Source organism: Bos grunniens, chromosome 12 (assembly GCF_055505025.1).
Source record: "Bos grunniens cultivar Pamir isolate PY7600 chromosome 12, Bosgru_T2T1.0, whole genome shotgun sequence".
NCBI classification, from domain to species: domain Eukaryota; kingdom Metazoa; phylum Chordata; class Mammalia; order Artiodactyla; family Bovidae; genus Bos; species Bos grunniens.
In genome coordinates, this window is record NC_141176.1 from 76,714,015 (window position 1) to 76,738,448 (window position 24,434).

General features: G+C 42.1%; 1 protein-coding gene across 3 annotated transcripts in view; it reads right to left on the reverse strand.

Annotated features, from left to right (window-relative positions):
* Window positions 1–24,434, reverse strand: part of LOC147361933 (ATP-binding cassette sub-family C member 4-like) — a 217,818-nt gene that overhangs the window by 123,483 nt on the left and 69,901 nt on the right. For all 3 annotated transcript variants that reach the window (XM_086330251.1, XM_086330250.1, XM_086330252.1), the window contains exons 12-18: window positions 22,432–22,526; window positions 22,121–22,207; window positions 14,959–15,055; window positions 10,316–10,516; window positions 8,846–8,986; window positions 7,991–8,028; window positions 7,519–7,613 (exon numbers count right to left, since the gene is read on the reverse strand). In XM_086330251.1, the coding sequence (XP_086186377.1) occupies window positions 7,519–7,613; window positions 7,991–8,028; window positions 8,846–8,986; window positions 10,316–10,516; window positions 14,959–15,055; window positions 22,121–22,207; window positions 22,432–22,526 (754 nt within the window). The remainder of the gene's footprint in view (window positions 1–7,518; window positions 7,614–7,990; window positions 8,029–8,845; window positions 8,987–10,315; window positions 10,517–14,958; window positions 15,056–22,120; window positions 22,208–22,431; window positions 22,527–24,434) is intronic.

A 24,434-nucleotide genomic window follows, 5' to 3' on the forward strand; every position in this document is an offset into this window, starting at 1 on the left:
CAATCAAAAGACAAAGATGGGCCCAGCTCAGTTCAGTTCAGTTCAGTCACTCAGTCGTGTCCAACTCTTTGTGACCACATGCCAGGCCTCCCTGTCCATCACCAACTCCCGGAGTTCACTCAGACTCATGTCCATCGAGTCAGTGATGCCATCCAGCCATCTCATCCTCTGTCATCCCCTTCTCCTCCTGCCCCCAATCCCTCCCAGCATCAGAGTCTTTTCCAATGAGTCAACTCTTCGCATGAGGTGGCCAAAGTACTGGAGGTTCAGCTTTAGCATCATTCCTTCCAAAGAAATCCCAGGGCTGATCTCCTTCAGAATGGACTGGTTGGATCTCCTTGCAGTCCAAGGGACTCTCAAGAGTCTTCTCCAACACCGCAGTTCAAAAGCATCAATTCTTCGACACTCAGCCTTCTTCACAGTCCAAATCTCACTTCCATACATGACCACAGGAAAAACCATAGCCTTGACGAGACGGACCTTTGTTGGCAAAGTAATGTCTCAGCTTTTGAATATGCTATCTAGGTTGGTCATAACTTTCTTTCCAAGGAGTAAGCGTCTTTTAATTTCATGGCTGCAGTCACCATCTGCTGTGATTTTGGGGGCCCTCCAAAAATAAAGTCTGACACTGTTTCCACTGTTTCCCCATCTATTTCCCATGAAGTGATGGGACCGGATGCCATGATCTTCGTTTTCTGAATGTTGAGCTTTCAGCCAACTTTTTCACTCTCCACTTTCACTTTCATCAAGAGGCTTTTGAGTTCCTCTTCACTTTCTGCCATAAGGGTGGTGTCATCTGCATATCTGAGGTTATTGATATTTCCCCCGGCAATCTTGATTCAAGCTTGTGCTTCTTCCAGTCCAGCATTTCTCCTGATGTACTCTGATTATAAGTTAAATAAGCAGGGTGACAATATACAGCCTTGACGTACTCCTTTTCCTATTTGGAACCAGTGCATTGTTCCATGTCCAGTTCCAACTGTTGCTTCCTGACCTGCATACACATTTCTCAAGAGGCAGGTCAGGTGGTCTGGTATTCCCATCTCTTTCAGAATTTTCCACAGTTTATTGTGATCCACACAGTCAAAGGCTTTGCCATAGTCAATAAAGCAGAAATCAATGTTTTTCTGGAACTCTCTTGCTTTTTCAATGATCCAGCGGTTGTTGGCAATTTGATCTCTGGTTCCTCTGCCTTTTCTAAAACCAGCTTGAACATCAGCAAGTTTGCGGTTCACATATTGCTGAAGCCTGGCTTGGAGAATTTTGAGCATTACTTTGCTAGCGTGTGAGATGAGTGCAATTGTGTGGTAGTTTGAGCATTCTTTGGCATTGCCTTTCTTTGGAATTGGAATGAAAACTGACCTTTTCCAGTCCTGTAGCCACTGCTGAGTTTTCCAAATTGCTGGCATATTGAGTGCAGCACTTTCACAGCATCATCTTTCAGGATTTGAAATAGCTCAACCGGAATTCCATCACCTCCACTAGCTTTGTTCATAGTGATGCTTTCTAAGGCCTACTTGACTTCACATTCCAGGATGTCTGGCTCTAGGTGAGTGATCACATCTTCGTAATTATCTGTGTCATGAAGATCTTTTTTGTACAGTTCTTCTGTGTATTCTTGCCACCTCTTCTTAATATCTTCTGCTTCTGTAGGTCCATACCATTTCTGTCCTTTATCGAGCCCCTCTTTGCATGAAATGTTCCCTTGGTATCTCTAATTTTCTTGAAGAGATCTCTAGTCTTTTCCATTCTGTTGTTTTCCACTATTTCTTTGCATTGATCACTGAGGAAGGCTTTCTTATCTCTTCTTGCTATTCTTTGGAACTCTGCATTCAGATGTTTATGTCTTTCCTTTTCTCCTTTGCTTTTTGCTTCTCTTCTTTTCACAGCTATTTGTAAAGCCTCCCCAGACAGCCATTTTGCTTTTTTGCATTTCTTTTCCATGGGGATGGTCTGAATGGATACAAAAGCAAGACCTCTACATATGCTGTCTACAAGAGACCCACCTCAAAACAAGGGACACATACAGACTGAAAATGAAGGGCTGTAAAAATATATTTAATGCAAATGGAGACCACAAGAAAGCAGGAGTAGCAATACTCACATCAGATAAAATAGACTTTGAAATAAAGACTGTGAAAAGAGACAAAGAAGGACACTACATAATGATTAATGGATCAATCCAAGAGGAAGATATAACAATTATAAATATATATGCACCCAACATAGGAGCACCACAATATGTAAGGTCCTAACAAGTATGAAAAGGGAAATTAATAGCAACACAGTAATAGTGGGAGACTTTAATACACCTATGGATAGATCAACTAAACAGAAAATTAACAAGGAATCACAAACTTTAAATGATATAATGGACCAGTTAGACTTAATTGATATCTATAGGACATTTCATCCGAAAACAATGACTTTCACCTTCTTCTCAAGTGCACATGGACCCTTCTCCAGGATAGATCACATCCTGGGCCATAAATCTAGCCTTAGTAAATTAAACAAAAAAGAAAGAAAGAAAGAAATCATTCTAAGTATCTCTTCTGATCACAAGATTAGATATTTGCAGTAAGATTAGATATCAACTACAGGGGAAAAAAAGGACTATTAAAAATACAAACATAAGGAGGCTAAACAACAAGCTTCTGAATAACCAACAAATCAGAAGAAATCACAAAACAAATCAAACTATGCATAGAAACAAATGACAATGAAAGCACGACACCCCAAAACCTTTGGAACTCAGTAAAATCAGTGCTAAAGGGAAGATTCATAGCAATACAAGCTTACCTCAAGAAACAAGAGAAAAATCAAATAGATAATCTAACTCTACAACTGAAGCAACTAGAAAAGGAAGAAATAAAGAACCCTAGGTTTAGTAGAAGGAAAGAAATCATAAAAATTGGGGGAGAAATTAATCAAAAAGAAACAAAGGAGACTATGGCAAAAATCAACAAAGCTAAAAGCTGGTTCTTTGAGAAGATAAATAAAATAGACAAATCATTAGCCAGACTAGTCAAGAAAAGCAGGGCAAAGAATCAAATCAACTAAATTAGAAATGAAAATGGAGAAATGGGAAATCACAACAGACAAAAGAATCATAAGAGACTGCTATCACAACTATATGCCCCCAAAATGGACAACTTGGAAGAAATGGACAAACTCTTAGAAAAGTAAAACTTTCCAAAACTGAACCAGAAAGAAATAGAAAATCTTAACAGACACATCACAAGCATGGAAATCAAAACTGTAATCAGAAATATTCCAGCAAACAAAAGCCCAGGATGAGATGGCTTCACAGCTGAATTCTACCAAAATTTAGAGAAGAGTTAACATCTATCCTACTCAAACTCTTCCAGAAAATTGCAGAGGAAGGTAAACTCCCAAACTCATTCTATGAGGTCACCATCACCTTAATACCAAAACCAGACAAAGATGCCACAAAAAGAGAAAACTAAAGGCCAATATCACTGATAAACATAGATGCAAAAATCCTTAACAAAATTCTAGCAAACAAAATCCAACAACTTATTAAAAAAAAAAAAAATCATACCATCATGACCAGGTGGGCTTTATCCCAGGGATACAAGGATTCTTTAATATCCGCAAATCAATCAATGTGATACACCACATTAACAAATTGAAAAATAAAAGCCATATGATTATCTCAATAGATGTAGAGAAAGCCTTTGACAAAATTCAACATCCATTTATGATAAAAACTCTACGGAAAGCAGCCATAGAAGGAACATACCTCAACATAATAAAAGCTATATATGATAAACTCACAGCAAACATTATCTTCAATGGTGAAAACCTGACAGAATTTCCCCTAAAGGCAAAAACAAGACAGGGGTTCCCACTCTCACCACTACTATTAAACACAGTTTTGGAAGTTTTGGCCACAGCACTCAGAGAAGAAAAAGAAATGAAAGGAATCCAGATTGGAAAAGAAGTAAAACTCTCACTGTGTGCAGATGACATGTTCCTCTACATAGAAAACCATAAAGACACCACCAGAAAATTACAAGAGCTAATCAATGAACATAGTAAAGTTGAAGGATATAAAATTAACATACCTTGCATTCCTATACACTAACAATGAGAAAACAGAAAGAGAAATTAAAGAAACAATTCCATTCACTGTTGCAATGAAAAGAATAAAATACTTAGGAATAAATCTACCTAAAGAAACAAAAGACCTATATATAGAAAACTAAAAAAAAAACTCTGATGAAAGAAATCAAAGATGACACAAATAGAGGGGAAAATATACCATGTTAATGGATCAGAAGAATCAATATAGTGAAAATGAGTTTACTACCCAAAGCAATATATGGATTCAATGCAATCCCAATCAAGCTACCAATGGTATTTTTCAGAGAATTAGAACAAATAATTTTACAATTTGTATGGAAATACAAAAAACCTCGAATAGCCAAAACAATCTTGACAAAGAAGAATGCAACTGGAGGAATCAACCTACCTGACTTCAGACTATACTACAAAGCTACAGTCATCAAGACAGTATGGTATTGGCACAAAGACAGAAATATAGATCAATGGAACAAAATAGAAACCCAGAAACGAATCCACATACCTATGGACACCTTATCTTTGACAAAGGAGGCAAGAATATACAATGGAGAAAAGACAATCTCTTTAACAAGTTGTGCTGAGAAAACTGGTAAACCACTTGTAAAAGAATGAATTAGAATACTTTCTAACACCATACACAAAAATAAACTCAAAATGGATGAAAGATCTAAATGTAAGATGAGAAACTATAAAACTCCTAGAGGAAAACATAGGCAAAACACTCTCTGACATAAATCACAGCATGATCCTCTATGACCCACCTCCCAGAGTAATGGAAATAAAAGCAAAAATAAACAAATGGGACCTAATTAAACTTAAAAGCTTTTGCACAATGAAGGAAACTATTAGCAAGGTGAAAAGACAGCCTTCAGAATGGGTGAAAATAATAGCAAATAAAGCAACTGACAAAGAATTAATCTCAAAAATATAGAAACAGTTCCTGCAGTTCAATTCAAGAAAAATAAATGGCCCAATCAAAAAATGGGCCAAAGAACTAAACAGACATTTCTCCAAAGAAGACATACAGATGGCTAACAAACCTGTGGTGGATTCATTTCGATATATGGCAGAACCAATACAATATTGTAAAGTTTAAAAATAAAATAAAATTTTAAAAAAAGAAAAGATGCTCAACATCACTCATTATCAGGGACATGCAAATCAAAACCACAATGAGGTACCATCTCATTCCAGTCAAATGGCTGCTATCCAAAAGTTTACAAACAATAAATGCTGAAGAGGGTGTGAAGGAAAAGGAACCCTCTTATACTGTTAGTGGGAATGCAAACTAGTACAGCCACCATGGAGAATAGTATGGAGATTCCTTAAAAAGCTTCAAATAGAACTGCCATACAACCCAGCAATCCCACTGCTGTGCATACACACCGAAGAAACCAGAATTGAAAGAGACACATGTACCCCAATGTTCATTGCAGCAATGTTTACAATAGCTAGGACATGAAAGCAACCTGGATGTCCATTGGCAGACGAATGGATAAGAAAGCCGTGGCATATATACATAATGGAATATTACTCAGCTATTAAAAAGAATGCATTTGAATCAGTTCTAATAAGGTGGATGAAACTGGAGCCTGTTATACAGAGTGAAGTGAGTTGGAAAGAAAAGCAAATACAGAATATTAATGCATATATATGGAATTTAGAAAGATGGTAATGATGACCCTATATGTGAGACAGCAAAAGAGACACAGATGTATAGAACAGTGTTTTGCACTCTATGGGAGAAGGCAAGGGTGGGGTGATTTGAGAATAGCATTGAAACATATATATTATCATATGTGAAACATATCACCAGTCCAAGTTCAATGCATAAGACAGGGTGCTCAGTGCTGGTGCACTGGGATGACCCTGAGGGATGGGATGGGGAGGGAGTGGAGGGGGGTTCAGGATGGGGAACACATGTACACCCATGGCTGATTCATGTCAATGTATTGCAAAAACCACTACAATATTGTAAAGTAATTAGCCTCCAATTAAATTAATTTAAAAAAGAAACACAAAGCATTTGGAAATGAATACAATAACCTAAATTTAACTTTATTAATTACATAAATTAGTACCTGCTATGCATACAAAAATGAAAATAGCCCTCCTAACATCTCTTGAATTCACAATGCTAAAGAGAGTGGAGAAACCTCTGTAATATACATTCCATCAAATATTTTGTTTTCCTCTTTAGCTGATGTGTCATTGTTATTTCAGCTTTGAAAACTGTTCAAATTCCTGAATTCCATCAATGGGCATTTGCCCTAGCCTACTGGGCTTCCCTGGCAGTTCAGATGGTAAAGAATTTGCCTGCAGTGCATTGAGACCCTGGTTTGATCCCTGGGCCGGGAAGATCCCCTGGAGTAGGAAATCACAACCCACTCAGTATTCTTGCCTGAGAAACTCCATGGACAGACGAGTCTGGTGAGCCACAGGCAATGGGGTCACAAAGTCAGACACAACTGAGCGACTAACACACCATCTTATATGAATATATAATGTAAGTCCATCTTTCTTTAAGTTACCATAGTTCCTCAATTCAGAAGGTAAACAACTAATAGATTCACATTTCTCAGCAAGTGATCAACATAATAGACACCAAATTTCAATAAGTGGGTTCTAACAAACATAACACACTCTACCTTGGTAGAAAGCTTGTATGAAGGTTTCCTGTGGAAATATATAATATTTTAGGTGAGGATTTCCTTTAAAAAGTATATAATGCTACATATATTCTAAGCACTCCTGTGAAAACACAGAGAGCTGTGTTAATATTGGCCTGGCAAGCCAGATATTAATCACATAGTTGAGGACACAATAATATTGTGATCTCAAGGAAAGAAAGAGAAGGAATTCTAATTTCTAGACACTGTATTTCTCCCTGATTAACTTCTTTCTTAAGTAGTGAAGCCCAAGAGATGAGTGTGGTGAAGGGGAGTTTGCATACCTGCAAGGGAATAACACATTTACGTGGGACACTTGCTGCCAAAGGATTTCACTCAGGATCAATAAAAGCCATGGTTTATTCAGAAAGAATTGAAACAATCCAAACAACAGGGTAGGGATCCATTTCTAATCCCCTTGCCCATTCATGTAATGATGTAAGCTTTAGCTAAAGCAACCTATTAGAATAGACAATAGCACATATTTCCAGTGACTGATTTTCTCAATATGTAATTCTGGTTTAACTACCAAAATCCAGTACAGAGCAAATTAAGAGTCTTCATGCACCCACTTTCTTCTAGCAGATTTTTAAAATACTCATTCTAATTAATTCACAGAGTAAATGCAACTCAGACTCTTCATCTTTTAAGACATTACTGAATTACTCCTGGGAGCTCTAGTTGTTCACACAGGCTCCTAGTAAACACCTCAGACTCTTGTATAACAGACCAGATGATTTACCTGAGTGAACTGTTGAGTACCAGCCAGAATCAGGTATCTCAATTACCCTTCCTTTCCCATATTTCATGGCATATAGGGTACTCTGTCCATTTGCCCTAGAGAAAAGGGAAGACAAAGAAAAAGTATTACACTCTAGATAGAATTTAGGTAAATAACAGAAAAATTAACCTCGATTTAGAAGACGTGTTTTATGGTGGAAAATGGTTCCCAGCTCACTGGGCCCTGTGTCCGTCTACCTTATAAAAAGTCCATTTGAATCACAACTGTCAGCTCTAAGAATTTGAGGAAGCTGCTGAGGGTCAAATACGGGGATAGTCTCACTCCATCAGCCAGAAGTTTACTTCTTTTTCAGAGAAACTATGTGAGAGTCAGAAGAAGAGGCTGAACAAGCCCCAACTAACCCCCCTGCTGTGGGAAAGTGAGGCTTCATGTAGACTTCACAGCCCTTTGGGTCAGACCAGGAATCACTCACCAGTATGCAAGCCACCAATCCTGCAGGACATAGGTAACCTGGAGCAGGAAACAACAGTCACTCACACACTGACATCACTGAGCCTCACACCCCGCTCACTAGGTTGGGAGATGGAAAGGCTCCAGAACGTGGAGACGGTCCTTCCAGCTCAGGTTTGTGCCAAGCCCCACACCCCAGATGACCACAGGTCAGGGGAGGGCATGCTACATTTTAATATCTTTACAAGACATTCTTTTTCTTCCTAGAATCTTTCTGTTATATACAAACAAAACCTCACCTCAATAAGTAAGCCTCACTTATTTTCCTCACAGATTTCATTCAGTACAAACCAAAATGGACTGCAAAGCACAATAAAAACAGTATAAAAGTCAGGACTTTTCAAAGAAAAAAAAATTTGATAGAAACTGTGATGATCAAGTTTCTTTGTCAGCTTGGCCAGGCCAGTCTCTAGTGGTTCAACCAAACCCTCGTCTAGATGTCGCTATGAAGGTATTCAGTGGATATGATTCACATCATCCTCGGAACTGAAGTAGAGGAGATCACCCTCAACACTGTGGTGGCCTTGTCCAGTCAGTCAAAGGCCTGATGAACAAAACCTGAGGCTTCCTGGAGGAGGAAGAAATTTTGCTTCAAGACTGCAGAGTCAGCTCCTGCCTGAGGTTCCAGCCTGTAGGCCTGCCTTTCTGATTTCACATTGACCAGCTAGACTGCACAACCTCATGAGCCAAATCTCTGAAATAAATCTCTTAATGTATATATTAAACATGTTAATATTAATAAATTAAATAAATACAGTATAAAAATATGTAAATACCAAGAAGAGGGCACAAAACCAAAATAAATGTTCTTATTTACCTGAGCTCCAATGTTCACTAAAATAAGGTAAATGATGATAAACCAGTGCACACCAGCTGTGAAGTAATTCTCATAGGTCTTAAAACCAACTCTTCCAACCAAACGGCCCTCCAGTGGTAATGTAACCTGGATATTCTCAGTCTGGGAGGGAGAACAGCAGTGAAAACAAAATTTTAAGTAAGGAACCCTCAAATTTCAAAAGTTTACAATGCCCTCCACTGCAAAGCTGTGAGGAAACAGATACATCTCATATGCTCGTAGGAGTGCAGGATGGTCCATTTCCTACAGAAAAGGGTGGGCAAATGTCTAGCCAAACCACATATGCATTTACCCTTGGACTCAGCCATCCTACTTTCAGAAATCTATTAGAAAAAGAACATCATTTGCATGAAATTATTCACTGTTGGTGGCTTTGCTTAAAGTCAATCATGACTCAGCACAAGCACAACCACCTGATTCAAGTACAAATGCAGAAGCTTCTTCCAAAATAATACACAAAGTGATATGGCACTAACATATCCCTCTAAATGACTTGTATCACTTCCAATGATAGAAATGTAAACCATACTTGGTGTTCCAAATCCTAGACAAATACAGCAACATGAGTCCACACAGGAAGTTGAAATAATGTGAGTCTGGACAGCACAGGATGGCATATGACCCAAATCTATTTAATTCCTGAATTTCAGGGAGTGATTCCTGAGTGTAGAATGTGAGGGACTAATTTGAATATTTATCAGAATCATCCAGGTTCCTAGGTCTGGATATTGTGGGCTTGGATACCAAGAGAGAACCTGTGTATGTTTTTAAGAGAGAGCTACTGTTTTTCTTCATTTCTGTCTGTAGGACCTAGAATGCATTATAGAGTCACATGAGCCAAAGATGTACTCAACTCTATGCTGACCATTGGGCATTCAAGATGAATACAATGTGGCTCTAGGTCTCAAAGGGTAATAAAAAATAGGAAGACAAGAACTAACTCTAAAGTGTCTGGCCTACAACAAATGATCTAACAAAGGGGCAAAATATTACCATCAATCACCTGCAGAACATTCCAACATATAGGAAAAGTAGCTGATTTAATGTGGTCACAGAAAGACTCAGTCTAAAGAGATCTTCACATTAAACCTCTGGATGCATAAGGGAAGCTGGGAGCCACCAGAGTGAGTAGATGTAACTACGGTAAACTGATGGGTTTTCATATCAGCATGAGCCACAAACAGCTGGAAATTCATAGCAGTGCACCCCCTACTGAGCTCCATAAGATTCTTCATCCTACACCCAAAGGAGAACACCAAGCAGGCTTGCTCCCTTCATGCTCTTCTAATTCTACCAATTCCATGGAATTAGGCTTGTAATCTTAGGATCTACTTTGGGATAAACGAAGATGTCATGAGAGAATCAGACTGAAGGTCCACGAGGCCACCAAGAGCAGACAGACAAGGGCATGTTGCAGGATGAGAAACTCACATCTTGGTCCTCTGGAGCTGCATCTTTCAAAGAGGGTCTGGAAGACGGTTGAGACTGAACTGAAGACTCGGAGATCAGAGTGAGTGTTCCTGGACCTGGAGATGGTTCAGCCTTCTCTACCTTCTCCCAGAAAATAATATCTTCAAAATCTATCCCAGATTTTGAAAACTCAGCAAAAGTCCCCTTTTGCATAACTTTGCCCTAAAATAAAGAATTTGAGAGGAATTCATTTACATTTGATAATATTAATCCAATCTACATACTAATTAAGAAAAGTTAACTAGTCTCAAATTATTATTTTCCTAAGAAAATTATCTCTAGGTTTGGAATTCTGGTAAAAAAAAATCTAGATTCAGTTCAGTTCAGTCACTCAGTCACATCTGACTCTTTGTGACCTCATGGACTACAACATGCCAGGCCTCCCTGTCCATCACCAACTCCTGGAGCTTGCTCAAACTCATGTCTATCAAGTCAGTGATACCATCCAACCATCTCATCCTCTGTCATCCCCTTCTGCATTCAATCTTTCCCAGCATCAAGGTCTTTTCCAATGAGTCAGTTCTTCGCATCAGGTGGCCAAAGTATTGGGGTTTCAGCTTCAGCATCAGTCCTTCCAATGAATATTCAGGACTGGTTTCCTTCAGGATTGACTGGTTTGATCTCACTGCAGTCCAAGGGACTCTCAAGGTTCTTCTCCAACACCACAGTTCAAAAGCATCAATTCTTCAATGCTCAGCTTTCCTTATGGTCCAACTCTCATATCCATACATGACTACTGGAAAAATCATAGCTTTGACTAGTTGGACCTTTGTTGGCAAAGTAATGTCTCTGCTTTTTAATATGCTGTCTAGGTTGGTCATAGCTTTTCTTCCAAAGAGCAAAATGAGCATGGTATTCACTGTCAAACCCTACGCTAGGTGCTGGGGGATATGAAAGAAATGTATGTTCATGTTTTAAAAATGGAGGCCATTGACATAACTACCATGGGAACTCATGGATGCTAAAACTACTGATGTGGGTAGAAGTATCAGTACAGTGTTTTTGGACAACATGGAAATTGAGAGAAGCATCATGTTAAAATGCAAGTAAACAGTTAATTGGGGAAGATATTCCAGGAAAGAAACTTAAAAAAGGCTGACCCAGATGTGGCAACAAGCACATCTCCAGAGGTAATGCTCTCTCATCAAATCTTCACAGACCATTTTTACAGTATCATGTGCTCCACTGGGAGAAAGACATGTAGGAACCAGCCCTAAACAGAGTACCTATGAGCTTTATCTTCATGGTCTTTACCACTTCCCCACAAATGCAGGAAGTTCCCAGCTGAAAATTCAATATTCTACCTGCCATAGTATTTAAACAAAGAGGCCATGAGACTGAGGTGGCTCTAAATCCTTGACCTCCCATGCCAGCAAACCAACAGCTAAGAACCAATGCACTCAGATCTAACAAAAAAATTAAAAAATAAAAACATAAGAACAACCAGTCACAAGCAGTCAACCAGGTATCCTCTATTCAGGCAACTGTTTAAGCTACAGTCAATCTAATCATTTTCTTTGAACACATGTGACACATCATTGCGGTTTCCCTCCTTTTGTTGTTGTTCCGTTTCTCAGTCATGTCCAACTCTTTGTGACCCCATGGACTGCAGTACACCAGGCTTCCCTGTTCTTCATATCTCCCTGAGTTTGCTCAAACTCATGTTCATTGAGTCGGTGATGCCATCCAACCATCTAATCTTCATCCCTCTCTTACAAAATCCTATAAAATAATGTGCAAATATCTTCACTATATTCTGACCCCACGAAATATGGCTCAGCTCATTCACTCAATGTCAAACAAAATATAGAGAAAAATCACAGGATGCAAAACTAAACAGAGGAGAGCATCTCTGGTTAAGGCAGGTCAGATGGAAGAAGGTGCCCCAGGACCCTAGCTGGGACCTCTCTCACCCTGTCTCCTAAGGTGATCCATTGTGCGAAACTCAACGAAGCATTTGGGTACTGTCTATACTACAGAATTAGAAAACTATTCAGGGTATACTGTGCCTTGTTCCACTTGGGAAGCAAAATTCAAAGACTTTATTTAATGAAATTACCTTTTTCTACATAGTACCTATAAGACGCACAAGGAAACAAGTATTGGTCCAAGGATAGGAATTTCACTGAGCAGCCAAGCACAGACAACTCTGAGAGGTTGAGAGGGCAACCATTCCCTTTCTGCTGTTAGAGATGAACCAGACAAAGAGTAAGGATGGACCCCAATTCATCCAGGGGTGCTCACGAGTGGACAAATAGTTGTTCTAATAGCACTAAAATTGGGGGAAGTGTCCTCAAAAGAAGCAATAAGGGACCCTAAAAGATCTAGGGACAAACTAAATAGGTTACTCTGTCTCCCACTGATCCTGTGCTCATAATATTGTCATCATTGAGGTTTTACACACTAGTATCACCCTCTTCCAACATGAAATTAACTGTTATCAAATCTGAGAAACCTGAACTCCCCATTCCTGAAAGAGCAGTTAACAGTTGACGTGAGATATTGCTTCTAGAGAGGCAGAGGTTCTGCATTTAATAATCTTTCTTAGGACAGAAGTTCATTTGACAAATGAGGGATCTGACCAACTAGACAGCATATTAAAAAGCAGAGACATTACTTTGCCAACAAAGTTCCAACTAGTCAAAGCTATGGTTTTTCCAGTGGTCATGTATGGATGTGAGAACCAAAAAATTGATGGTTTTGAACTGTAGTGTTGGAGAACACTCTTGGACTGTAAGGAAATCAAACCACTCAATCCTAGAGGAGATCAGTCCTGAATATTTATTGAAAGGACTGATGCTGAAGCAGAAACTCCAATACTTTGGCCACCTAATGTGAAGAGCTGACTCATTTGAAAAGACCCTGATGCTGGAAAAGATTGAAGGCAGGATGAGAAGGGAATGACAGAGGATGAGAAGGTTGGACGGCATCACCGACTCAGTGACTTTGAGTAGACTCTGGGAGTTGGCAATGGACAGGGAGGTCTGGCATGCTGCAGTCCATGGGGTCGCAAAGAGTCAGACACAACTGAGCAACTGAACTGACTGACCAAGGGCCTGTGGAACAGGCAAGGATTAATGACGGAGGTGCTGAGGCTCAGAAACAAAGAAGCCAAGGTCTGAAGCAACAAACAACCAGTAAGCCTGAAATATTCTCACTAATCTCCACCCCATCCCCAGCCATGCTAGGAGTTGGGGTTGATTGGTAGCCCCCTAGAAAGTAAGTTCAAGCCTTAAACATGATGCCTGTGAACATGATCTTATTTGCATTCAGTGTCTTTGTAGATGTAATGAAGTTAAGATGAGGTCACACTGGAACAGGGTGACCTTAAATCCTATGTGACTGATATCCTTATGAGAAGAGACTCGGACACGGGGACAACGGCCATGTGACATCAGAGGCAGAGACCACAGTGCTGCAGCTGGAAGCCAAGGAACACAAGGAAGATCCATGAACACCACCAGCTGGAAGGAAGGATTCTCCCCTGGAGCCTTCAGAGACAGCATGGCCCTGCCGGCACCTGGATCTGGGATCTATAGCCTCCAGAACAGGAAAAAGATAAACTTCTGTTGTTTTGTCACCCAGTTTGCAGTGCTTTGTTACAGCAGCTCTAGAAACTGACACCCTATCCTGAGCCCACACTTCTGTCTCCTCAGCTTTACTAAGACTTCTAACTGCTTCTGCTGTCGCCCCTCCAGTGACCATCAGAGGAATCTCTTAACTCCAACATCAGGCCACATCGCTCTTCTGCTCTGGACCATCCAAGGCTTCCATCCCACTTCCAGGCTCGCTGCCCACTGCTCAGAGACCAGCTCCCTCCACGCCCCCCTGCTCACTGTCCTCAGACACACACACTGTCCCGCTGTTCCTCTAACCTGCCAGATCAGCTCCTTCCTTAGGACACCCTGCCTCAGACTCCCTCCCCCAGGTGTTGCATGGCCCCCACCTTCATGTCATCCAGACCCCATGAGGCACCAGCTCCTCAAGGAGACAGCCAGGATGTCACCCTCCTTGTCACATCCATCCCCATAAGAACAGGAGTCCCATGAAGGCAGGGCCTTGTCCTCCTGCTGCACAGGCTCCCACACATATTGGGCACATAGAGACCTGGGCAGGGAGACCTGCAGAGTGGGCATCTCTGACCCAGGTGCTTAGCTACCCAACCTTGCTTCTAGTGTTAATGGAAGATGCACTTTAGGCAAATTGTGCTTGACAATCATGTGGATACAAACAGGTCTCAGTAGCTCTAATTTCCAAGTAAAAAACTTTGACTTAAGTTATATAAGGGGAAAACACAAGTTATAAATAAAATAGCATCATTATCCTTAACAAATTTCAATAGAACAGTAATATTTCAGTAGTCCTGTGGTAGCACTCCTATATGCTTTAGTGTTTATGTGGCTTCAAGTTTAATAGTGACACTTTACAGGTCTTTGGATTGATCCTCAAAAACATGAATAGCATCAGCTCTGAGAAAAAGAGGGAGTTAAATTGAGGGAGAAGAGGACATTTACCATGAATCCAAGGACAGTGACCAGCTGGGAGGTCTGGCCTTCAACACACCTGAGTGCTAGCAATTTCACAGGCTTCTAGAAACTACTTACATCTTTCAGTATCAGAATCTGACTTGCATCCTTTAGGTACTGCAGCTGATGAGTCACTAAGATTGTGATCTTCTCCTTCAAGGCCTGACGAATACACCTACAAATGTAAAAGGTATAGAATGCAAATACACATTAATGGGGGTGCTCCAAACTGAAAACACATATTATGAAAACATAATGAGACAAAAACAACACAACAAAGGTCTATAGTTTAAATAAAAAACAAATAATACAAATTAAATACAAATATGTCAATGATCCTGAATAGGTCCTCAAATTTATCAGCAGCAAATGTGAACCCAGCTCTGCTAAAAAAAAATTCTAAAAAACAGTCCAGTGAAGGAGGCACTTGCTAAATATTTTCTGAAAACTCAGCTTAACAATAATTTACATTTCATAATGAAAAGTAATTAAGCAATACTGAGATTCCAAAACTTGACTGAACTTAATATTTTATCACTATGTGGGAAGGGGAAAAGAGGCATCTATGTTATATAAAAACGTGTGCATTTTCCTTAGACAATTTTCTAGGGGATTATTTATGATTTATGATGCATACATTAACAACAAAAAATTAATAGAATCTTGGTAACCTTTGCTAGAGTGCCTTTTCTAGACACTTCTTCCCAAATAATATTAAACAGAAAATGAGTGCCAACGTGGCCTCCATCAGTCTCTACAACAGTCCCAGTCCCATCCAGGAAATCAGTCTTCTTTCATAAGGACTGAACACCTTCCAAATATGAAAATTAAAGAACAGAATTCAGATGGCCCAAAGCACAATGGGAATCATCCAACGGCCAAAAGACACACCAGTTCTCTTACCCAAGACCCTTGTGTGATCAGGCCACCCAAAATGGCTGTTCTCTTGCTCTCTATACATCCCCTTCTCGACCAGTGTCTGCTTCACCTACACCTACTTACATGACTGACCTTCCTATATGCTTGTCCCAGCTAATGACGGCTCTAGCTTCAGATCACAATCCTCCATGATGCTTGTCAAAGGGGCAAGAAGGACATGACCCTCTGCTGGTTTTCATGGTGACCAATGGCCCACCCTGACATCAACTTCCCCTATAACAGGTCATGTCCCCCCTCTCCTGCCGCCTTGCCCTTGGAGCAAAGACTACCACCATGTCCTCTTCCAACATGGGCCTCAAATGATAGGATGCCCTTCCAGGATTTCCTTTGCACATGTAAGTGGGCCCTAATAATTAAACCATATGTGTGTTTGTCACTGATTCTGGGCTCTTTCTTAAGTCTAACCTGGGCAAGTCACAGGCCTGGCAGGTCTGGAAGGCCAACAACCTCTCTCAGTATCCAACCTTAAGTGTTTTTACAGTAACTTCTCCAACTGCTTCACATTTTTAATGCAAACCCCTAGGAACTCAGCCCCAGTCTCATCCCACAAGGTCCACAACCTCTCCAGGGAAGCAAGTGGCTGGATTTGGGGCCCTGGTGACCACAGTCAGGGCTGCAAGCAGGTACTCTGGGTGCCCAAGTCCCTCACAGAGCAAATCTCAGGAACCTGGGCCAGAACTCAGTCTGTGAGTGAGTCACATGAAGAGTGTGAAGGCAGAAGACTGCAGCTCAGTCCCTCTCACGAGCCTGATGTCAGATGAGTGATGAAACCTCAGTTTCTTCATCTCAAAACAAGGCCAAGGACAACTCACCCACGGGTGCTGAGAAATGAAACCACCAATCCACTCAGTAAATGTCAGCCCCATTCTCCACTCCTCCCTAACCATGAGCAGTCATGTGCTTTGGACTCATGACAGAAAAGTCCTAAGGGGACACTCTGAACACTGGGTCTGTGATAAGAAGCAAGACCCCAGGATGTAGACACATACACCATTGCTTCATTAAGTCCAAAAGGATTCATTTTGCCCTTTGACATATCTTAGTTCAGCATTTGTATCTAAGATTCCTGAGTGAGCAAACCTCTTCAGACTTAGTACTAAAGCTTTTAATGGAACTGTTTCTCCTTAATTCATAATTACTTGCCAACAGTCCCTGAAGGCAGATGTTAATCAAATCTGATGGGTTTCTGTGTCCAAGATGGAGCCACCCAAAAGTGGTAAAATGTTTGCTTCCTAACATTCCATCAGAGATGAAGTAATATAAATAATTACAACAAAGTGGCCAATTAATGACTTTGAAATTTTCCTAAATAATGCTTTTTATCCATCTCTAGCTGAAACTCCAGTACTTTGGCCACCTCATGCAAAGAGTTGACTCATTGGAAAAGACTCTGATGCTGGGAGGGATTGGGGGCAGAAGGAGAAGGGGACGACAGAGGATGAGATAGCTGGATGGCATCACTGACTCGATGGACATTGAGTCTGAGTGAACTCCAGGTGTTGACGATGGACAGGGAGGCCGAGCATGCTGTGATTCATGGGGTCGCAAAGAGTCACACATGACTGAGCAACTGAACTGAACTGAACTGAAGAAGATAGTCTATTTTTCAAGGTTCAGAGTAAAGATTTCCAAGTTATGTCATAAAAATGATTCAAAAACAAGTTAGCTATTAAATCTATATAAGGGCTGTGTTCTATTTATTGGGTTGGCCACAAAATTCCTTCAGGTTTTTCTATAACATCTTACAGAAAACCCAACTGAACTTTTTGGCCAATCCAGTATCATTCTCTATAGGGGCTGTGTTAAGAGGAGATACATTCCATGGTAGAGGGGATACAAATAATTCAGAAACCGCACCTTCATCCATTCAATCAGCAAAGGTTTACTGAGGTGCCACTCTCTTGACGTACAACACAGGCCAAGAAAGCAGACATTACTTTGCACCATGTAAAAGGGGGATACACTGAATGAGTACAGGACATGTACTATCAGGCCATGATGTGTGCTCTGAAGAAAAAGCAAGGGGGCTGCTGTAGTTGGGGAGACACAGGAGCCCTGAGATTCTCTGAGGAAACATCCCTGGAAGAAGACACAGCAGGTGCAGGGGTCTGGGACAGAACATGCTGGGCTGAGGCACCTTCCTGCATTCATAGCTTCTAGAGGGTGGGGAGACTCATAAATAGTCAAGTGCACCCACTGAGGGCAGTGAGAAGACAGAGGGCACGGGCTGCACCTGGAGGAGGAGGAGGGAATGTCAGGTCCTGTCTTCCATCTTCCTTCTGTGTCCTGGTGCACTGCTCCCTGGCTCTGGGACAGAGGGACCACTATGTATAGACAGACAGGGGTGAGAAAGGACCCCCACAAAGCCAGCACAGTGGATTACCGAGTAGGTGTGGGGAAGAGCTAGAAAGGCTGATGGGGGCAGATGGCAAAGAAGCCTGTTCTCTGAGGACCTGGAGCTGCTTCCTAAACATGGGAGGAATGGGAGGGGAGGGCAGGGGGAGGTCTATGAAGGGCTGGACCAGGAGGGTGAGCTGTGTAGACAGCAGCATGGGAGTCTGATCAGGACAGACCTGAAAAACTGATGATGCAGGAGGCAGGGGTCTGGTGATGTGGGGCTGATCCAGGAGAAGGTCCATGGCTGGACACAAATGAGACTGCATCAGTTCATCTAAGGACTCTCACCTTCTATAGGTAATAGAACCCACTTAATTATCACAAAATATAGTTATAAAAATCACAAATATTAGTAACCTGGTATATATTAATATACTCATGACTAAAGGAAGATGAAAATGGCAAGTAGAAGTGTGATTCATTCACTTTTAATAGAAAATATTCACCACAAATAAGCTTCAACACGACCACCATCTCTCATAGCATATTGTTCTGTCCAAATGCCTAACTCATTGAGAACATTCTCAGTCACTGTTGAGTGATTTCCTAAATTGCCTTTGTGATCCCTGCCCTAAGTTTCCCCAGAGAATGTGGTTCTGATTAGCATACAAGTCTTAACAAGCTTGCTTCTATTAAGTGTACATCCAAGGTCATTAAACCAAAAGGTTGGAGAGAACTTTATAAACATGTTATAAACACCTCACCTTTATAAACACCTAAGAGAGTTTTTGTGTTCAGCACACTGATACATGGCAATCCATAAACTTTCCCTTCCCCTCCCTGTGACACAGACACAAGAGCCAGCAGAAACTGCTCTTGCAGTGATGGGGAACTTGTGCAGAGGCACACAAGACAGGGTAGCAGACACTTGCAAGTTCAGGGTGGAGTGTTGGGAACAGGGAGGCTGAGCTACTCATGATGCCAGGAGAGTGGGGGATGGAAACTCATGTCTCACTACTAGTATTCCATCACTGAACTCATGACAAGCCACAAGGCACTACCTAAGGGAAAAGTCATCAGTGAAAGTATTGGTCACTCAGTCATGTCTGACTCTGCAACCCCAGGATTTTCCAGGCAAGAAATTTCCAGGGGATCTTCTTGACCCAGGGATTGAACCCAGGTCTCCTGCATTGCAGGTAGATTCTTTACCATCTGAGCCACTAGGTGCTTTAAATAAGAGAAAATTTATCAAATCACAATCAAAGGAGGGTGGGAAAGGGGGGGTCAGATCGGAGTGTGGGCCATGCCACGTCAGCTGCCCTGCTCTCTTTTGTTCTGAAAGATTCAATGCTAATGTGTCATTTTTGTGTGTGGTAAAATATACATAACATGAAATTTACAATTTTAACTATTTTTTATGCATACAGCTCAATGGCATTAAGTACATTCACATCATTGTGTAACCATCACCGCCATCCATCTCCAGAGCTCTTTCATTGCCCCAACACTAAGCACCTTTCACATACAGCCTTCAGTGGTACCTGCCTCATGACCCCTGCTTAATGGATGTGGAATCCCAGCTCCTCATATCCAGAGTTCAGAGCTCCTCACATATCTCTCTCACTCACTCCACTAATCTGCTTAAGTCTCTTTATTTGCTATTTAAGATTTGCTGTGAATGAATTCTGTTCCCCCAAAAATTCATATGATGGCACATTGACCACCAGAACCTTAGAATCTGGTGACAGAACCTTTAAAGAGGTAGTTGTTACCCTCAATTATAGTGGGCCTAATCCCATATGACTGGTGTTCTTAGAAGAGGAGACTAAGACATAAGGACAGAAACACAGGGGTGTGCATGAACAGAGGGAGGACCATGTCCGAGGACACAGTGAGGAAGATGTCATCAGAAGATAAGGAAAAGGTCTAAGGAGAAACCAAACTGCCCACACCTTGATCATGAGAGTCTAGCCTTTAGAACTGTGAGAGAATGAATTTCTATTATTTACGCACTGCTCCCCCAGCTCTGCCATCTCTGGCAGCCTGCTGTGACTGAATGTTTATGCCCTCAAAATACATACACTGAAACCTAAACCACACTGTGAAAGTACTGGAGATTTTGCCATTGGGAGGTGACAGGTCATGAGGGTGGAGTCTGCCTGAATGGGACTAGTGCCTTTATAAAAGGGACCCACACTGCTCCCTCACCCCTTCCACCACATGAGGACACAGGAATTGGGTCCTCACCAGACACCAAATCTGCCAACACCCTCACCTTGGACTTGCCTGAGCTCTGGTCTCTGTGAGATCAGCCTGGACAAACACAGCCCCAGCAAACTAACACAGGACCTGACAGCAAGAATTCCCAAACAGCTTCTCTCTGCTGTACAACCTGCCTCCTCCAGGTGAGGACGTGCCTTCTGTTCTCACAGCCTCGCTTCCTGTGCTTCTACTCTTCCTCCAGCAAAGGGAACTGGGTCTTATTTTCAGCCTCTACATACATACCCAGCCTGCACGCCCCCAGGGCACTTCCCGCCCAGCCAGGGGCACAGGGAGCTTTCCAACATCCACTTCCATTCAGCACTTACTATCCAGTACAGTGAAGTCGCTCAGTCATGTATGACTCTTTGCGACCCCATGGTCTGTAGCCTACCAGGCTCCTCCCTCCATGGGATTCTCCAGGCAAGAGTACTGGAGTGGGTTGCCATTCCTTTCTCCAGGGGATTTTCCCGACCCAGGGATCCAACCCAGGTCTCTCGCATTCCAGGCAGACGCTTTAACCTCTGAGCCACCAGGGAAGCAGAAACCTCTAAACCCTGACTCAGCTGACCTTTTCCCAGGTATCTGTCTTAACAAGCTCCACATTGAGACAGGTTCCTCAGAGGCGGAAATGAGAGCTGGGCATCCTAGTCTCCCTTATTCTGCCCAGTATGGGTCCTTCCCCTCTCCTGGCTCTCCGTCCTCCTTATAAACTAAGAGGTTTTGTGCAGGGACATCTGTAAGGGCATTGATCCCAGTGCACACAGCAGGGCATTAATAAGTGCAGCTGGAAGGCTTGTTGGCTTTAACAAGGTGAACAACAGCAAGGTAAGCAACCATGGGGTAGATGTGGATGCTGTTGTAGCAAAAGCAAGCTCATGCAGCTTTCAAAAAGGCCAGTCTAGACTCCATCAGAGGCTTCAGTCAGCGTGTATTAGGACACATTATTCACAGAAAAGCATAAGAGTTGTTTTACTTCAGTCATTCTGCGGCCAGGCAAAAGCAATTTGTATTCCAGAAACACAAAAATGAGAGTCAAGATTTCCACCAGATTCTAGATCTCTAGTTCCACATTCAGGCTAACCCTACATCATGGGTCTAAGTATTAAATCAAATAAGCATCCATGAAGCAACGCTAAATGATTAAATTCATACTTAGATGTGGAATAAGTTAGTCTTAATTCTAGGCCTTATTAAGAATTTCCAAACCTACAGAATAATAAGCATAAACCAACAGGGCCTTTCCACAGAAGCCCTGTGTCAGTACTGAAAATTTTGCTTCTGATGTGCCTTAAACACATGATGGAGGAAAAGGACTGACACTAAGTACTAGATTACTGGGTCCAACTCTACGATTTAAAAACCATTCACCATCTTTCTTACTTCAAGGCTCTGGATCCATCACAGTGTCTGGTTATTAACTGCAGGTCACGGGGAAATCTCCCATCTATTCCTCACTCCCTAAAGCACAGACCCCACTGTCCTTCACACATTGGAAGCACCTGCTGTATTTTCCTGTCCTGACCTCATCATGATGCAAAATTCTCTAAGATGGATCTTCTGTGGAGGGAAGGGAGGGGAGAGAGGGACACCAGGGCAGAGCGAGCTGAGTCTCCTGAAGCACAAAGGCTTTCCTGAGCTCTCTTCCCCAATCTCTACAGGGTTCCTGGAAAGCAGAGATGATAGAAAACAGGAGCTAACTCACTGTTTGAACAAGTGCCTGCTGATTCCTACATCCACTGCGCTGAGCGGATCGTCCAGGAGGTAGATGTCTGCATCCTGATACACGGCTCTAGAAAACGTAGAGAGACGTCAGGAGAGGATACTACACACTCCCTGGGTCCCACCTCTGAATTCATGACGGCGTCCAACAACTCCAGGTTCATTCCAGGAGCCCAGGGAAAGGGCCAAGACCCTGCTTCACACAGGCCAACCCGGTGAGCGGGGTCTGCATGCTCACGTCCACTGGGAGGTGCAGAGGAGGAGGGGCAGGATGGCAACTGAAACCCCACTTACCTGGCAAGGCTGACCCGGGCTTTCTGTCCTTCACTCAGTGGGGTTCCCCGGTCTCCTATCTCAGTTAGATCATTTTCCTTCAAAAGCTGTAAATCCTACATGGAGATAGAAAAGGAGAAGAAAAAAAAAGATCTAAAATATGTTCTCCTGCCATCCTAACTTTTTAGCATCAGTTCTCCCCACAGTGTTTGATCAACAACAACGAGTATATTTCATAGTGGCTAAACCATAACACTGAACAATTTAAAAAATCCTCAGGTTTTCTTTTTGTTTGTTTGTTTTCATTCTGTAGTTTTTCACAACATTTATGCATCTGACCATTCTAACAGATATTTATTGTGTATCAATATACACCAGACATTGTTCTGGGCACAATGAATTCAGCCATGAGGAAACAAAGCCCCTAGAGTTTCTCTCCACAGTGGAGGATGAACAATAAGGAAAATTAACCTGAGTGCAAGTACTGAGGATGAGAAGGAAAAGGAAGTGGGCTCAGAGGGGGCAGAGAGTAAAGGAGGGAAGTGAGTCCACACTGGGATGTGAGGGCTCTGCTCAGAGCGGGGGTGAGCAGATCCGGGAGAGGGGGAGGGGCTCAGGCAGACCTGGAGAGGCTGCTCCACACAGAGGGATGGGCGAGTGCAGGGGCCACGGGGAGGTGTCCAAGGTATTCAGGACAAGCAAGGAGGCAGGAGAGCAGACCTGAGTAAGAATGAGGGAAGTGAGGGCAGAGACAGAGCAGGAGGAGCCTGGGGTCACTCCAGTAACAGGAGGAGTGGGAGAAGGGAGGACTGACCTGGTCTGAGATTTCTACAGAATCACTTCTGTGCTTTGCAGAAAACAAGCAATATGGGAGAATGAGTGAGGATAGATACAAGTATGGAGGCTACTGGAATAATCTAAGTAAGAGACGACGGTGGCCAGGACCACAGTGGGAGCAGCAGGGATGGAGAGATGGAACACACTCCAGACACATTCTGAAGGCAGAGTCTGCAAGACCTACTAATGGGATGGGTGTGGGTTGTAAGAAGAGCACCATGGTGTTTGGAGCATGAGGGTCACCGTTTACTGAGTTGTTACTGATGAAAGTCAAAGTGAAAGTCGCTTAGTCATGTCTGACTCTTTGTGACTCCATGGAATTCTCCAGGCCAGAATACTGGAGTGGGTAGGCGTTCCCTTATCCAGGTGATCTTCCCAACCCAGGAATCAAACCCAGGTCTCCCACACTGCAGGCGGATTCTTTATCAACCGAGCTATCAGGGAAGCTCTGCTACTGATGATTGATGCCTGTTTTCTCATTAATCCAACAGGGGGACCCCATTCACAGTGTGAATCACAACATTCAAAGCTTGTGACCATGAGGACAAGAGAGAGGGTGTCTCCATCATAACCCTCCCTGACAGCCACAAAGACACATAGACAGACACAGGTTCCCTGCTCACTCAAAGCTTAACAAGGGAGGATCAAATGAAAAGCAGCAATTGTTCTGTCATGTAAATTCATTATTTCATCTTATTTCTTCATCAAGCTCAGAAGTTAATACCATCTCTCCCTCCTGGTTTTCATACCATTTTAAGATAGGCTCCAGCCATACATACACACACACTGTTTTCTGGACCTCCGTTTCACTGTTGACAGTCCTTGCAAACTGTTATTACTTTTTATCCTTTAATTTTATTAATGTATTTTTCTGGTTTCCTTCCCCAAATAGCATTGCATTATAGTACAGCAATCGCAACATGCTCTAGAAAAGTTCACTCTTTCACTTAGCTCAGTTCGAGCATAAGAAACAGGGTCTCTTCAACTCTGGTGGTAGGACTTTGAGTCTGTTGTTGACTTTGCAAATTATTAATGGACAAGTCCCAGATGGGAAGAACATTTTAAAGGATTTGAGGTAAAATCCAAGTCAGGCTAATTTCCCAGCCAGGATTTTCTGATTAGGTTAAAGGGAAAAGCCTGACTTGAGCATATATTACAATTCTTCCCACTGACAGGAAAGTGTTCTT